Source organism: Phlebotomus papatasi, chromosome 2 (assembly GCF_024763615.1).
Source record: "Phlebotomus papatasi isolate M1 chromosome 2, Ppap_2.1, whole genome shotgun sequence".
Taxonomy (NCBI): Eukaryota; Metazoa; Arthropoda; class Insecta; order Diptera; family Psychodidae; genus Phlebotomus; species Phlebotomus papatasi.
The window spans coordinates 98760759-98779542 of NC_077223.1; the positions used below are offsets into that span (position 1 = coordinate 98760759).

Here is an 18784-nt window from a genome sequence, read left to right on the forward strand (position 1 = left end):
GGTGGGACATGCCGTAAAATATTTCACATGGTGTTTTTCACTATGGGCGATAGCAAAGTGACCTGACTTGCGATGGTACTTTCCAGAGGGTGAACTTATGGGGCTTTTCTGGCAGTCAAATACAAAAAGAGACAAGTCACGCGAAGGTAGTTTCACGGTATCCTCAGCCCAGTTCATTTCATTTTCACATGTTATAGAGCTTAATTTCATTAATATTTCCTCCTTTTCCTCCTCTTGCTTAAACTCCAAAACAACTGATGTGGTTGGTGGAATTTCTCAGGAAATCTTGCCATCTTCATCAACTGTTTTTTTTTTGCACATATCACTATATGTAGCTTTTTGTGGGCGTTGTCTGTCCACTGGATAAAGAATTCAATGGAAACATTCTAGGCTTGGAGTTCTTGGCAATAGTGTTTTTTCGCAACAAAGAAAACCTGTCTTTGCTGAAATGCTTCAATGGTTCGTGCTTACTTTGTTTATTGATTAAGGTGTGCTAAATGCGTTTCATTTCCATATTATAGAAATGATAAAAAAAATGTTAGACACACATTCAATGTCTCCCATAAAAATATCACAATAATGATCAATAAGTTTTTATGGTTTCTCTGAAAGAACTACCCGCTTTCAGAAACTTTTATTTTAACTTAAGGTCTTTTTTTAACAATTGAACATTAATAGTTTTTAAAGGAAACACATTTGAATTCATCAATAGAATATTATACATGGTATTGGATTATTACATAATGGACAAATTATTTGAAAAAAAAATATTAAAAAGAATTAACTGATGTGAAATACAATATTGAAATGTTTTTTTATGTTTCATGTTCCCAATTCCCACAATGAGCTTAACAATTAAATTTATATCAACATTTTTAAATTCCCCATCCTATAGCATATGAAAACAGTAATACTTCAATATTTCAACATGTCTCTCTCAATAGAGGGAATCGGGGCAGAATTGGCTAGGGGTAGAATTAGACAGTGGGATGTTATCGTATGCTTTTGAAGTAATGTAGAGGAAGGGGCCTCAGTGTATTAGTGAATAGAGTGCTCACTCTATTCAATTTAGACCAATTGTATTTGTGAGGCATGCGACATTTATCTCTGTGTTACCTTACCAGTATGCGAAATTTGTTTCAATGAATAATATATCATAAAAATTGAAAATGAAGTAAACAATAATATATTTTCTCATAAAAATTATTGTTTTTGTGTACCAGTCTTCAAGAGTCTTTGAGACCTAAAATTGAATGAGATTTTTTAAAATTAATTTTTGATCGTTTCAATTTTTACTCGTACTCTAAATATTTTTTTTAATTATTACAAATATTTCAAGTTATTTATACTTAAAAAATAACAAAGCAAATAAACTAGTCATCTGGAAATTTTTGTGCTTTTTTACCTTTATGGACGATTGGGTCATATATGACCCATAGTTTTCCAGGACTCCTAGGGATGGGAAAATTTCTTTTTAACCGTAAATCTCTTATTTAGGCTAAAATATTGAGGGAAACTTGATTTCATTGAATTTCGCTCAGCGGAAAGCTTCTCGTCCTTAAAGGGTTAAAATAGAACAGGAAAATGGGGAGTGCATAATGGGCCCAAATAAGTGGCCTGGTTGTAAAGATTTCGAAGGTAATATAACCGACCCATAGACAAATCTTAATCTAAATATAGAGCAAACCAATATTTATTTAGAGTAAAAATATCTCCCTGTTTATTGATCTGATTTAAACATTTTTCTGCCCGGGTCTCCCTTAATGGATTCCCAATAACCGATTTTCCAAATATTCCAAAAACAAAAGCTCTAGAGCACATATTTCTTAACCGATTTCGACAAGTATATATTCATTTTAAAGGTCTTTGAATCCTGGATATTCTGAAGACCATCAAAGCAAAGGGTAACTCATTCTAGTATGACTTTTCTCGGATTTTCTTGAAATAATTTTCTTGTATCTCTAATTTAACAAATCAACTTTTGAGTTTCTTTTGCATTCAAAAAAAAGTTCAAACATGTTTTTTACATGACTGGCATATACAACCTGAGAAAGAGCTTTTCCATCGTTTTGCTCTGGAGGTTGGTCACCAACGCTAAGATGGCGGTGGACGCTGAAAACTTCACGGGATCTCAGTTAAATAAAACTGTACTTCGAAAGTATTGTTGATGAATAAATTTATCTATATATCTATCTATCAATAAACATTTTATGCGTGTCTTGGCTTTCGTAAAGCAGTTTCTTGGGCAATTGACAACGGCTACTCCTTGTCTAAGCCATTATGAATTGGGAGGTTTCCTAAAAAAAATAATTTTTTTTTATCTGAAATTGAATGATATTTCTACACTTTACGATATTTCGAACAATCTTGGGACCGATGATTTCTTTCACTTACCAAAATGAAGAATACACTACCTGGAAACTTCACCATGTAAAACTTTCGGTCATTACTTCTGAACCCACTAAGTGCATGAGCTTTTCTCACTCTGTTTCTATTTCGTGTCACTCTTCGTTCCGCCTTTCTTTTAGTGTCATGCTTGTAAGTTGAATGGGGTAAAAGGGTGGGTATGAAAATAAAAGGGTTGAGAAAAATATGTGATAATAAAGAAAACGAGACTGACGATTATTACATCAAGCCACAAAGTAGCGAGGGATAGGGCTGAAATCCTCCCACAAACCGTGAGACACACCTTGTTGTTCTATCACATATTGCTCCAATAAATAAAATTTGTCTGGCGGGGATGGTATTTTTATTTCCTCTAATCTCGTGATTGATTCCATATCGTAATTCTCAGTGAATGAAAGTGCTCTATTTCGGCGAAATAATTCATTGAGAGCGTGCGAGTTTGGGCAAGTATGAATTGAGTCATTTAGGCAACGACATGGTTGGAAAATTTGCCTGAACGCCTGCGGAAAAGCCCCCTTTGGAAAATTGTTCATGTATAGACTGACTTTTATAATTATGGAACGGAAATTTATCGAAAATTAAAAAGGAAATGCAAATTGTGAGCACATGACGAAAGTTCTCGCCAGTGAACCCATTTGCTGCAAAAAGTGATGATGAGTTTATCAAAAAAGTACTATGAAAATGGAATATACATTAATTTGGCAGGGTTATTGACTTAAAATTTAATTATTGTCTCCTGCGGAAATTTTCGACGTTAGCTTTTAGTCACATTTTTGATAATAATTGACAAATCCTATTTTTTACACCCATCAAATTAGTGAATGATAACATTTTTATAATGCAATAGGGAGATGACCTCCTTCCTGATGCGTCAGGGATGCTGATCCTTTCAGAGACCAAATATTCCATTATACATATTCCTCGAAAGGTATTCTATTGGCGTTAAAATTTTTAATTATGTCAGTCTTTTTAAAAGTTGAACACTTACCACTCAATACTGGATATCAGTATCTCCAGTCGAATAACATTTCTTTTTAGAATAATGAATACTTATTGTAGGAATGAGAAGCATAAACAGTTTTTACAAAGGCGTTTCATTTGATAGCAACGTTTGTTTTTACTTTGAGCAAAGCCTTCAAGGATTTAAACTAAATTAATAATTTAAGACATTTTATATATTAATTGAACATTCCGATAAATATATTTTCGTATAAATATCAGATTTAATGATATTAATTAAATATTTAATACAATTCATTTGTGGTTATTTAAATAGCATTAAATCGCTAAATTTCAACATTAAAACAAACACGATGAGAAACAGGACAGCTCTTACCTTTTGAGGAACTAAAAATATAATTTAATTATTTAGCATTCTATATGCTGATTATGCATTTTTTGTTTATCTCACTTCATAAAAAATTTTAAAAATGCTTTTTTTTATTCATAGTAGGTTCTTGACACATTTAAAATAGTTGTAGAGGGTGAAATTAGATGTATTTAAACTTCAATATATTTAAAATTGTACTATAATACAAATCGGCGATAAAGATTTTTGAATTATAGAAAATGGAACAAAAAAATTGAAAATGGTTTTAAAATAAAATCTAATTACGATGTCGACAAATTCATTTCAGATTTTAAATCTTAAAAAAGGCCATAAAACAAGTTTTATAGCCATTTTAACAAAGACATTAAAAAAAATAAATTTTGTTGCATAGTGTTACATTTTTTACGCAGTACAGTAACAGCAATTCAATTAGGGACAGTGGTTATGAGAAAGAAAGTCCTTAAACTCGAAATCGAGTATCTTAATAAATATAATTCGGTCTCGAGAAACATGTTTTTCGGATATTCAAAAATTTATTCAAATGACACTTTACAAAAAAGATAAGGCAAGCGCCAGAGTCTTAAGTTTGAAATTTTATATTTTTAATATAGTTTTTTTTTTTGTTAAAAGAAGTATTGGTTGAAACCTTGTAGATTGTTCATCGTCTTTGTTTCCTCTGAAATGATTTTCAAAAATTTTTAAAATAATTATAAGTATACACGCAGAGAAATTTCCAAGTATCCAGATTTAATCCCACGATTTTTATCTCAAAAATATCCTAAAATATCTTGAATCCAGGAGAATTTGTATTAAATTTTAGAAACAATGAGGCCATTTACACCGCCGGATTGGATTGAGATTAAATTGTCCCAAAATTGGTTTTTGGGACAATTCAGTGAGAATCTAATACGACAGTCTAAATGACCTCAATGAAATCGTTTAGATTACTGCCTTTGATTAAGACTTAATTATCCGAAATCCGAGTTTGGAACAGTTTAATCCCAATCTAATGCAGCGGTGTAAATAGCTTCAATGTGATTGATTTTATCCCAGAATGTGATTGATTTTTAGAAATCTACATTTTAGGAACAAATGGGAAATTTTTCATCGCATTTTGAGATAGAATTTTAGAAACCTATGCAATTGTGTCGAAGATCATAGTGTAGTGGGACTGTTGAGTCTGGAGGAGTTAGAGGGAGAAAGCCTGTCCTGACGAAGACTCTTCTAAGGCGCTTCTAAGCCAACAACACCAATCACTGTTCAGCTGGGTTGGTAACTTTGAAGGGTACTATAACGACGACTAACTTCAAGTTACGACGGCTAACTTCAAGTCTTCACCAGTGAAGCGAGGAGGACACTGGATGGATTCGTAGCTTTCTTGGAATGGGCAGTGGGGCTCAATCCCGGGAGGCTAGCGATGAAGGGTGCTCCAACATGTTCTGGTATGGGGCCTGTAGTATTTGTGCTACAATAGTACTTATTATGTGGCCCAGATTTACACCTTGATTTACGTAAATTGTGTGTAAAGTAAATTTTATAATTAAAAAGTGGCGTTTTTGTACAGTACAGATAAAAGTTACCCAATACATTCTCTTTTAAAACGACACTAAAATAATATTTGTACTTTTCTCAAAAAATCCTTATACCTCTCGTTCAGTAATAACCTTCCCGATGGAAACGTTATTCTACAAAAACCCCTCAAAGACGCATTTGAAGTAATGGAAACTTATTAAGATTGACTGGATGCTTTTTCTGGATTAGGATGGTGAAGCCGTTAATTTTTGAGTTGTGTCTGAGTGATAGTTCTATGTTTAGAAAACTACTTTAAATATAAAAAAAAATATGAAAAAATCATTTTGCGGCTAAATCATTCCGTATTTATATCTTCATCCTTTTTTAAAAGAAAAAAAATAGCTTACAATATATCTAATAAATGCAGTTTTCTCGTCTATAAGAAGTTTGGAACCACTGATCCTAATTGAATTAGTGCCACTGTATATAACTCGTATCTTTACTTACCGATTTGGGCTTTAGTTTACGTCAAGCTGAATCCCCAAGCAGTTTCGTTGCTTTCAATGCACATTTATCATTCTATGTATACGTTTAAATGTACATATGGAAAAATCATAAACCAAATATCTACCAAATAATATTAATCAATACGCAATTAAAATAATTTATGATGAGGCAACAGGGTGATGAAAGTAAAATATCTCTTTTGTAAATATGGAGGACATTTATTTTGAAAAGTTGATAAATAATTTGTTTATGAAACAATGTAATTATTTATACATATTCGGCGATAATGCAACTGTACTCGTGAGAGTTCACAAATTCAATAGATTTATTTTTAATATTAGGGTTTTTCACTGTATACAATAATTGGTATTTAAGTATTTATCTAAAATAATACCTATATTGATGTGTTTAAATTCTTTTCTCATCTTCTGTTAGCCATTTAGTATTTGTTTTTACAATAATCTTTGCAATTTTAAATATGATGGAGACATCTAATTTAAAATTTACAAAAGTACTAAATTAGTAAATATTAATATTTTTTCCTTTATGTTTTACATGATCTCTTCAGAATATTTTACATAACTGCACTTTAATTGCGTTACTCTCACAAAATTTTAGTCCTACTGTTGTATTTTTGAAATAGTTTTTAATCTGTTCTATTCTTTTGCTATTTAGGGCAACACGTCTCGCAAAACAAACTTCTAAATCTGCTTTAGTATTATGTACAAAGTGAAGTGAATTTTCTTTACATAATATAGGCTTTATTTTCTCTTCAAAAAAAAAAATCTTTTGGCTAATATTTAGCTTTTAGGATTATAATTAAAGATTTATCTTATATGAAATCTCAACGGTAATCTCTAAGCTGGGTATTAAGTCTCAGTAAATTTACACAGAGCTGAATTTCATGGAAAAAATACTAAATCAATAGAGGATTTTTCATTGGTCTTCTTGTTTTTTTTTCACTCCTCCATTTCATTTGCATGAAAATTCAATTTTGATGCGAATAAATTTATCCCTTCAGCCTTTTTTTCATGCACCGCCAAAAAAGACAGATGAAAGGTGGTTATCGCTTTCCAAAATGTATATAATATTTGTTTCTTTTTATATGTTTTGAGTGTATAAGAATTTAGTTTCACAATATATATCTCACAATCTTCTACAGCAATAGTTGCAATGATATGTACACGATTAGATCCACGATTTTTGCATGAAGAATTTCAAAATTCTCCTGGTAAGGTAATAAATATAGTAATTTAGAATATTTAATATCTCTCTACCATGCTTGAAATATCGCTCACAGAGACATTGGTGGTTGGACAAGAAGTACGAGAAATCTTGCCTTTCATCCGTGACTTCTTACACCGTTGATGGTGTGATAAGTTCAAGAGCGGTGGGATTCTTTACGTGTGTTGGATTTGCTGATGGTTCCTTTGTAAAATAAAAATTCAATAGAGAATTTCTTAGTAATTTGATGTTATCAAATATAATATTTGCAGAATTACACCTCAATTTTGAGATTATTATCCTTAAACTTAAAATTTTTAAATTTCTTTATTTTAAATCAAATGATCAAATTATTTACAGAATATAGAAGATAAAATGGAAATTGCAAAATTTCTTTAAGATTTCTTTAATTTTAAAACTGGACAGGTGGACCTTTGAAGCATTGGAATAGCTAAAACATATTTTAACTCGGATATTTTTAATTTTGACACTAAATAGTTTAACTCAAAACTTTCAGCTACCTTTATATCAGAATTTTGAGAGTGAAAATGAAAATGTCTAGGGTAGGTGTGCTAAATTTCGGCATAGTTGCATGCAAGCGTCAAAGTCTCAAGTTTGAAATGTAATATTTTAATTACAAATTGATTTTTTTTATTCTTTCTTTTGTAAGAGTGTTGCTTGGAACCTTGTAAAGAATTTACCGTCTTTATTTACTCTAAAATCATTCTTAATACATTTTAAAATGAATAAAAATATAGGCATAGATTTGGTGCCCTATTTCGGCCACCTTCATTCTCATAGTTCCTTGCCCTTCAGGAATTCTTCCAATATCTTTTTCATGTCATCTCGTTTGTCGAAGCTACATTTTTGTTATTCTTTTGCATTGTATAATCTCTAGAGTACGTAAAATCTAAAAGTTCATGGAAATTCGAGGAACAAAAAAGGTGGCCGAAATTGCAAGCTGGCCGGAATTTGGCACACTTACCCTAAGCCGTTTAAGTTTTTCTTTAAGCCTGTTTCGGGATTAAGCACATAGTAACTAATAAATCAAAGTAGTTTTTTTCAAAGGGGTTTTTACTGTTGCAATGTGTAAAAAAGACGCGTAAAATGCAATTTCGAACTCTTAACTGTTACAAAAAAATCTTAAAAAGTTTTTAAGGTAACATTTTTGAATATTCTAATAATTAATTAGAGAAAATCAGTGAAAATGATCGTATTAAAGGAAAGCTTAGAAGCTTTGCACAAAGGCTTCTGTAACGCCTTTGAGGCTGTAATTTTTAAACTGGCGGCAAGGAACTTTGGAACTATTAAATACTGAAAATTTTGAGTTGAGTTTGTAATATAAACCTTATTTAACTTTTAACATAAAATCGAAAATGTTCAGTTTTAAGATATTTAAATTGAATAATCTTCCTTCATCTGAGAATTTTAAGAATAGATGACTTATTAACAAAACAAAAATTGAATTTTTTGGTAACGAAAACGCAGGTACTAAACTCTGTCTCGGGATCGGTAAAACCTTTGACTTCCTTCTTCTTAAATTTTCCAATACGGCCGTATTGGTTTCAACTGCTAATAAATCGGCAAGGTATCGGTTTATTTCTAATAAATATTTTATAGTAAGCTCAACGTATATTACCTTTACCCGATTTTGGGATGGTTTTTATTATGAAGTAGTAAACCGATAGTAAACTTAGTATAAACCGGAAACAGTTTTTTTTCTTTCCTGTCATAATTGTACTATCGGCAATTTTATTTATGAACGTGACTTCAATATAGGGACTGCTGAAAATGCTGAAAATCAATATATCACAAATCCTATAATCCTTATAAAATATATGTATTATTATAAAATATTCTGTGATTTAAGTTAGTGATTTTTAAAACTTAAAACATGGGAGAATTGTTATTTGGTATAAAATTTTATATCGTAAATCATGGGTCCATTTATTACTCAATATGAATTTTATAAATCTAATTCTGAATAAGAGCCAAAGAGTAAATTTATCGAGTGATTTTACAGTTTTCTAAACAATTTAATTACCAAACTGTGTAAAGTTTCTCAGTATGGACCCTTTCTCACAAGTTAATTAGGATCATAAATGAATACTTACGATACTAAGGGCTCCAACAATGCAAGGTGAGGCTGAACCCTCGCGGGAGTCTTTCTGGGACGAAACCGAACCATTCACCTTCAAGGCGGTGTCCTCAGTGACCGGCGATGGGGGTGACGATGATGGGGCAGTCTCCTCGAATAAATTAACATCCGTCGATGATGGATTTGCCGGATCGGGGTCCTGATATGAATGGAAAAAGGGGTTTTTGGCAATATGAGTTGAAATACAACGACCTCCATGACTATAATTAAATCCATTTAAATTTTTCCACCCCACCGAAATGCCCGTGGAAGAGAAAACTAAAATTTAGTCGGACGGAAACATTTTTGCCTCCATTGGGTGATGGTGGGGGATAAAATCATCAATCATCATTAAAATTTCTGGGCCAAGAGGCGAATGAAAGGCATTGAGGTGAAATTCAATTTTAATTTTCACACTTGGATTCGATAGAAATATCGATAGCATCAATAATTGAATTTTACATCTACTATAACTTCACTTAGCCTAATGAACAAACATCCCTTCTACCACAAAACCTTATCCATTCGTAGCTACCATATTTCCTCTCCGACAACTAATCCACCAAGTTTATTTTCTACTTGTAGTAACTTAGACTTTTGTCTTTTCTCCAGGAATTTTCAACTCTTTTTTTATACGAGAAGAGGATGTTAAGGGAAAATGCAAAAAAGGTGCTGTATAGAGATCGGCTTAGCATAATAAATTTTTGTTGGAAGATTTAGTAAATTACTCCTACAATATATATATTTTTAAAAGAGTTCTGAGCCATTCTGAGCTTTGTGAGAGGAAAAAGTAGAATACTGAATTGTTTTATTTTATTTTGAGTAGATACACTGAAAAAATGATACTTTGGAAAATAGTAGCAAATTTCATAGATAATTCTATCCATCGACAAGTAGAAATTATCGTCATTTTCAACCGCTTTGCCCTATTGGGGTCCCGGGCTTAGGACACATAGGTTAGTAGCCCATGCCTATCAATCCTTCGCCACTTCAGAAAGGTATTCACGATCAATCCCAAAGTGCTTCAAGGCAAGATTCTGAATTTGATTCAGCCACCTTGTCCTAGGGTCTAAGGGTTCTAGGTCGTTGTCCTGAGGTCAACGTCTTCTCACAATAGCTTGCATAGCTTTTCTGGGGAATCTTTTACAATCCATAATTTAGATTTCATAACAATGTGAAAATTAAAATCTACAATTTAATTGGTAAAATTGAAAATAATAATGGCTCATTTAGCACTAAACCTACCGATCGTTTTTGGTCGTTTTTCCTAGCGCGCTCGGTCAAATGACAGACCGCGGTAGGGTAGGATCTTCAACAAATTTGTCTTGGAAAAGAGGAAAAAATTAAAATTTAACACTGAAAAATATATTAGGGGAGACCGGGGTACAATTAGCCAGGGGTAGATGTAAACAGTGAATTTTTCTCTTTGTCCTTAAAATGTACAATCAGCAAAGTATTTTTTAATGAAAGTAGGAACACATAACACATCCGCATATTTCCAGAAATATTTGTAAGTCTGATCCTGTAATCCTACAATTTAGAAGCATTTTTATAAAATGGGTATAAAATTGTAATTTTGATGTGACAGTTTTTGGAAAAGCATTTGGTTTTCTAAGTTATTATTCAGAATCTCATAGTTTTACGTTGTTTCTGGTTTACTAAAGTTAATTAACTCTTTCGCGTCCCACTTTTATTCAGCAGATGAATTCATGCAAAATTGAGTTTTTCCTAATGCTTTATGATCAAATATAATAGTTCAAAGAGGAAAAAAAATTTCCATTGCGTGAAAACTTGGAAAAACCCCGGGTCATATATGACCCTGTTGTCCTCAAGGGAAGTGTATTTACCATTTTCAAAATCTATATCACGGGCTTTTTAAGAGTTTTTTTTGCTTGAATTTACTAATTTGGCCAAAACCATGGCAAACTGGATTGCTTTGATGAACACTGTACTCCTGGTGTTCAAGGAATCTTCCTGGTAATCCCTTGAACAGTCACTGTCACAATATTTTGAGTGGTATTTGGCGAAAATAAACTTATCCACATATTTATTCACACACAATACAATTACACAATATAAGACGCTTGCAGAATACTCTAAAATATTGCAAAATATGGTATAATTCATCAGATATAAGATGAAATATCCAGGAGCAAGATGTCCCACCTGCATTTCACAAAGAAAAACAATGTCCCAACTACATTTCGCTGCAGGTTTGGGACGAACACACTGTTACCCTTGGGGATTATAGGGTCATATATGACCCGGAAAATTCTACACGCTTTTTTGGAAAATTGAGAGTAGTTTATTACATCAAAATATGCAATATACAATCTTTGGATATTCTATTTTGTATTTCTAAAGAACTTTTTGCTGAAAAAAATAAATGAATATAAAAAAATTTGAAAAAGAAAAGTCATTTCACAAAGTTCGAAATTAGTGATTTTTGATCTCAAATATTTTCTTTTCCTGAATATCTGGAGTCTTGAGAAAATTAGCCAAGAATCTTACATCCTTCTATTATGATGTCGTGCACAAACCGATAGATTTCAATTAATGTAAATAGTCAAAAGAAATTGTTTTTTCCCCGGGTCATATATGACCCTAATGACGCGAAAGAGTTAAGTGATATTTTTCAATTGGATAATAAATATCTCTTTTTTTATATAAGATGATAAATCACTGAAACAGTCCTCGGGGCAGATGTAGTCACTCTTCAGTGGTGGGATAAAACTACCAATGATTTTTAGCTAATATATGGATAATTGTTAGGTGAAAAAAGTATTATTGATATTCCAAGCAATATTGCCATTTGGATGAGCAATTTGTGAAATAATTTTTTTCAAGATGTTTGCATCAATTTTGCCACAATTACAAGAATGTCATAAAAAAGTCAGCTAAAGCCTTTTCCTTTAGATTTAAGTGACATATTTAGCATCAGTGGGCTTCGGTGCATCAAGCGAAACAATATTTGGTATCTCCAGTTTAAAATTTCGTCTGGAAAACTTGTGGCAATTAGTACCCCAAAAGTGACTATATCTACCCAGGCCGGGTCAAGTGTAGCCAATGTGTCATACTTTTTTTCATTATCCTCTCTAGAAAAGTCAAGGATTTTAGAGCTTTGAACTACACTGTTTCATATAGCCAATATCCTTATGAAACATAAAAATATTAGACAAGCCTTATCATTTTTTCACAAATCATGCGAGAAAAAAAGCCTCATTTGCTGACTAAAAGTACCCCGGTCTCCCCTACATGTATATTTTAGGAAATTTATAAAGTTTGATAGCGACATTGTACTGTTTTATGTGTAAATTTCAAAAGTGTTTAAAGTTTAAACCGATCGGGTCTTGGTAAGTTTAGTGTTAAATAGTTCTTTTTTATACAAATGCGCCAATGAGATTTGAAAAATCTTTCCTAGTGGTTCATTGGTGTGGTAAAATTTCTTTGTTCGGAGATCAAATTTGAAAAAATCTAAAATCGATTCTCAAAAGCATAAGAAAACACATTTTGATTTCATAATTATTCCGAAAGGCTCATGGAATATTGTGTCTGAAATTTGAAGTATCTCTAACTGAGAGTTCAATATGTCTGGAGAATTTTAGAATGACAAGATAATCTAGTATCTAGAAAACCAATATTCGACTGGGTGATTCCGATTTTAGTGATTTTAATCGATTGGAAGTGGTTGGCATGATGAGTCGCTGTACTACAAGAGTTAAAAGATAATTAAATCACTGAAGAATTACTAAATGCAATACCGAAACCGGAGGGCATATTCTAAAAATTGTAATTTTTTAATAGAGTAAAAAATCCACCAATTTATATATTTTATTGTAGAGAGTTACTCGATTTTTGTTTTGAGCTAGAATCACACGAATAGCAGAATATGCCCCGCAGGGATTTTACAATTATTTTGGTTGAAAACATTTCATTTTTCCACCTCATTCTCTCTCATCTGATTCTATGCAACACATATTTTTGAAAGTTTTGGCAAGAGCGATTTTGTGATGCCAAAAAAGGTGGGAAAAACTCAAAAATTAATCGGTTAATGGGGCAATTTTATTTCGAAAAGGAAATTTCAAATAAAAACACTCTCATTTGTGTGCATCTTAACTAAGAGGCAATACGATTATTTGGATATTAAAAACAAAAATTAAATTGGATATTAGAAACAAAAAATAAATTTCAAAGCATTGCATGGTAACTCTAAAAAATAAGGGAAAACTTTCGGGTTTCAGACACACTCCGGCTTCGAGTACTTTATATTTTTCTCATATTCCTTTAATCAATTTGAGCAAATGGCAATAATTTTTAACGGTTTTAATAGTCAGTTTTAAGTCACACATTTCTTAAAAAAATAGTTATATTCATTGAAAGAATATGGAAAAATATGAAGTGTTCGAAGCCGGAAAGCCTCCCCCTAAACTTTATAATTTCTACCAGTTTTAGACGAATTTAATACTAGAATGGTGAAAGTGTTCATAATCTTTTTCTCTGTGTGTAATCTGTGAGTGCCTTAGTTACCCGGAATTCACTTCCAAGCGATTTAACTGTAACGAACTTGGATATCACCCCTCAAAAAGAAAGATAATTGAATTGAAAATCAAATGATTTTTTTCTTATAAAACTAATCGATGGCGAAAAATCACAAGTAATTAAAGTCATAAAGAGATCATCTCTAGGCTATTGGGGGTTGAATTCTCGTTCCTTTTGTTATGCACAGCATTTTGTAGGCGTTTCTAGCAAAGTCTGATGGTAAACAACTTATCAGCACGAAGATTTATTTTATTAATACACCCTGTGTATTATAAACACAGGAAGTGCCATTAAATAGACTTTGGAGGCAAAAGAAGTGAAGAGTCATGGAGTTGGTTTATATTGAATTTGGCACACCTTATTTCTGGGTGGGAAATGAAGATTAATAGATAAGCAAAGTTGACTCGGGGCGATATTGAAAGGGGTGTCTTTGATTAATTCCAATGATTTCCTCTTTCATCTCCACTTACCACCCCCTTCGTAGTCCACGAGAGATGAAAATGCCAAAAGCACATAATTCAGATATTTCATCTTTTCTAGAGGATTTTCTATAACTCGAAATCATATTGGATTTTCTTTTGTGATTTTCGTCTTAATGATGCTTTTATTTACATTGAGTATTTTTTTTCTTACGAAAGACAAATTTAAAATATTAATGTGCATCACTCGGTATGATTTTCGCATTATTATCAATCTAAGCAACATAAAGAATAGATAAAATTAGGCTTTTGTTTAAAAAAAAGTAACATTTCAGAAAATCAACAATATACATATTTAAAAGTAACAAAAAACTGGGTTAACAGTTGTTGAATAAGTCGTACACTTTCCAATTCCTTAAGTCACCTTTAAAATAAGTATGAGATCTTAGGAGAATGTAGGGCTAATTTTAGCTATGAGTCGATATTGATCTGATTTTTCGCATATTTTTAAAGGAAGCTGGGCCTTACAGTTATTTTATTTTGTTCCACTATTGTTTTCTAGAGCTAAATCACTTTACGCTAAAGACCAGGTTCCTTTAGAAATATGCGAAAAAATCGTATATCAATGTAGCCCCGCCTTCACCTATATCTTTCGCTTAACATTAATGACAGATCAATAATTATTGAAAAGGAACAGAAGACTATATATTATTTTGTGGGTTGAATTTTCAGTAGTCAATGTCTTAAGAAGAGATTGATGGTTTTTGAAATGTAGGGGAAACTGGGGCGCCACCAAACACGGGGTACAACCAAACACTAATTTTAATTTCTAAACTACTTGGACTATCTCGACGAATTACTTTAGTGGACAAACATCCCTATAATGCCTATAAATGCCTATACCTATAGGTCTTATCCTCTGAAGTCGAATATCCGATTAAAAAATCGCAGTGTTTGGTGGTGCCCCAGCTTCCGCCAAGGTTTATTCATTTGGGCCTTATTAACGATCCCTACAACATAATTATAAAAAAAACAGCAATTTATTATAAACTTTTTTCGAGATAAATAAGCGATTTTAAATTGGTCTCAACCGATTTTTTATAAAAGTTATGGAACCAAAAAATTTCGCTTTAAAAGCTATTAATCAAAAAAAAAGTCTTCAAACTAGGGATATTGCGATGGCCGGCCGTCTGGTTAGTTTCCGCAATTTTATATGATCACTTAGGAATGCTGAAAACATGTACTGTGGAAAATATTATACTGATTTCAGGATTTTGATAAAGCCGGACACTTACAAGAGATTGATGTGATATGAAACGGTGGAAGCCGAAATCCTGAAAGCCAAAATCCGAAAAACCAATATCCCGGAATGGTCAAAAACCGAAAAGTAATGTGTGAGCTAATTTCTTAAAACATTTAAAAAAAATCTCTTTGGTTTCATTAAGCGTAGGCAGAATTATCAGTAGCTACGAAACTTTTACCAAATCGGGATTTTGAAATTTATTATGCATATACGACAAAATCATATTGAGAAATGTTTTGTACTGTAAAGAAACTGATACTGTTAAAAAATCGTTTCTAGTGACACAAGGAATATTAAGTGCGTTCGCTTAAAGGAGAACCTAAATACGAAGTGTAAAATGTTTTTTTTTTATTAAGGATGAATTATCTAAGATTATTCAATTTTTTCCTATTGCTTAAATCGATAGACAGACAATCTAAAATGGCCTTCAGGCTACGGGTTTAGCCGAGTTCCCGATGGTCTCAAAATATTAAATAGCGAGCAAGTTTATCGCTTTTTGAGAACCTAATAGGTCTGTTATCTTTAATAACCTAATCTTAAGTTATATTTTGCAAAAAAAAATCGTGATTGGTAAGAAATTAGAGCAATGGGGGCATATGGCTAAACCGGCTAAACCTTAGGTCTGAAGCCAGTATAAGATTACGAATACCAAAAAAAAAATCAAAAGTCGATTCGGGGTAACTCGAAGATACAGAATCGGAACCAAATCAGTACCAAGTAGTTTTCAAGGGCAAACAGTCAAAACCTTTAAATTCTTCGTTTATACTTCTCGTTTTCTCAAATTTTATAGTTTTCTCCAGTTTATCTTGGTTTAACTATGAAATACACCCTTGAAAATTTATTTTTTGAATTCTTTCCATATAAGAATTGCGAGCTGTACATTTCGTGCCAATTAAGGACTGTTTTTACGAGGCAATCCAGTTAAGTAGTCATCAGAACAGAATTTATATATTTTTTAATCAATCGCTTTTAATATGTATACACTGAGAAAAAAAAGAGGGTGAAATTAACTTTTTTTTCTCAGAACTTTAACACTTTTTAGGTGTAAAAATATATCAACATTTTTTAATGTTAATTTTACACCTTTTTAAGGGTAAAATTAACATTTCCGGAATGTTATTTTAACCTTTTCGGATTTCTCTCAGTGTAAGCATAAACCAAAAATTACAACACTGAGAGAAATCCGAAAAAGTTAAAATAGCGTTCCGGAAATGTTTATTTTACCCTGCAGTATTGATCCGAAATCGGTGTAAATATTATGCATTTTAGGTGTATTAAGGGATAAAGTTTACCCTTTTTCATGTTAATTTTACCATTAAAAAGGTGTAAAATTAACATTAAAAAATGTTGATATATTTTTACACATAAAAGGTGTTAAAATTATGAGGAAAAAAAGTTTATCGCACCCCCGTTTTTTCTCAGTGAAGGAATTTAGTCGTTTCCCTCTTCTAAAAATAACGCGGAAAAGTTAATTTTTGGCTTCGCAATCCGGTATCCACCCTGAAAATTAAGTAATGATAGGGCAGACTAGGACTAAATTATTGTATTTAGGACATTAATTATAATTTAAAAAAATGCATGGATGAAACCAGTGAAACTGATGAATATTTCAGTGATGTGTTCCAATTTAGATAAAATAGTGATATGCTCTATATTTCTTCTAAGCTAAAACTATAGAACATCCCACCGCCTAATTTATATCCATATTGGCTTATGGAAGCGACAAATTTCTGTTACAGATTGTTTTAGTATAATATAGTCATGAACTAAATCCTAGCTTTGTATCCTTAACCTTTTTGTTTTCACTAATGCAAAATGAGTTATAGACCTTCTATTATTAACCTTTATTGAAAATAGAACATTCAATAAATACGTATTTATCGAATGCAGTTTAGCAGTCATTTAGCAGAATTTAGTATTAAGTTTGAACATTAATAAGCCTTCCTTGCGGAATATTTAATAATTAAGTATGGAGCCTCTTGTTGAATATTCATTTGCAAGTTTGCATTTCAAATGGAACCTAATCAACGAGGATATCACTGGAAAATTCTCTATGAAAATTCCGTAACGGAAAAACATTAAAAGTGACATAGTGTTGGAAAAGGTGTAAAAAGCATATCATACGTTTTTAATTAAGAGATATTGCATTCCGAGGAATGCAGATAAACTCACAGAGGGACAACACAAAAAGTTATTCCCTTCAACGTGTTACGTGGTGAAATTTTAACTAGTCAGGCGTCAAGGGAAAATCTCTTTTGCTGCAATATTTCGAAAGCTTTTCACCCCCTTTGAACTCTGCACGAATCTGGGTGAATATGCCATGTATTCGTCTCTAAAAAAAAGACACCTTTTTATGGGTTTTCGACCGTCACAAGGATTGGTGAAATGATGCCTTTCAACAAATTTATGTCAATGTTCTTCTCATTCGACTAAAATGTGTACGTCTGTCCTGTTGGCTCTTTAGATTCATCATTCGTGATCTGGGCTTAGGAAAACCATAGTTGAGCTTTTGGCTGAGGGAATGTGCGGTGGGAAAAGTGTGATGAGACATGGTGGATTGAATATGGTGCAATAGATGTCAGACTTTGTCTATCAAATGTCAGGCTAAATAGGAAAATGCCAACCAAAAGAGTTGGTGAAACATTCATCCATTTCCGGAATATTATGGCGAATGTATCTGACTAGCTTTTGCCACTTTCTCTTATGTGGGAAAATGTGAAGGAATGCGATGGGAAAATGGGTAGAATGAAAGCTGAAAATTCAACAGCAAAAAGAGATTCATCGTCTCAGATAAGATTATATTTTGCTCCTTTTCGCCTTTCATGAATTTTTTTTTCTGTGACTTCCGGCTGTGCATTTAAAACTAAAGGCTACTTTGAACACTCAACTCATCATAAGCAGACAGTATCCTTTGAGGATGAACCACATAGAAAATTCTCATTTGCTGCTGATGCACAGAGTGAAAGAAATGCAGGACAATTGAAGTTGTCATAGTCACAAGAAACATTATATCGCTCATCTAGTATTACAGTGACGTAACTCTATTATATAAATGTTTCAGGACGAAACTTTAAACATTTGAAATCATTACATTCATTAAAATATCTTTTTAAATTTAGTAAGTCATTTTTATTTGAAAATAAGAGAAAGACTGTATTGGAGTGTTCACTCTTTTACTGTAAAAAGCATTAAAAAATTGAAAAATTGACAAACATCACATGTTTTTCGTATCACAGGACTTATTAAGTATTCTCTAGTATTAGTTAGTCCAATTTGCTGTAACGATATATAATTTTCTTGCAGTTCTTTTGTTTATTTTACGGAAACTGATACAAAGTCTTGTAGAAAATGATAACGCATATTTTAGCAAATCTTCTAAAAACGTGAATTTATATCAAATTTAATCT

General features: G+C 32.0%; 1 protein-coding gene across 4 annotated transcripts in view; it reads right to left on the bottom strand.

The window, feature by feature from the left end:
- Nucleotides 1-5952: 5952 nt before the first annotated feature.
- Nucleotides 5953-18784, bottom strand: part of LOC129800366 (uncharacterized) — a 96197-nt gene continuing 83365 nt past the window's right edge. For 2 of the 4 annotated variants that reach the window (XR_008751617.1, XR_008751618.1), the window contains exons 10-12: nt 9094-9276; nt 7054-7183; nt 5953-6983 (exon numbers count right to left, since the gene is read on the bottom strand). Coding sequence is in view for 2 of the 4 variants with exons in the window: in XM_055844701.1 (XP_055700676.1) it covers nt 7112-7183; nt 9094-9276 (255 nt within the window). In the remaining 2 variants the exon portion in view is untranslated. Of the gene's footprint in view, nt 7184-9093; nt 9277-18784 lie in introns of all 4 variants that reach the window. The other 2 variants (XM_055844701.1, XM_055844702.1) reach the window with 1 other exon arrangement.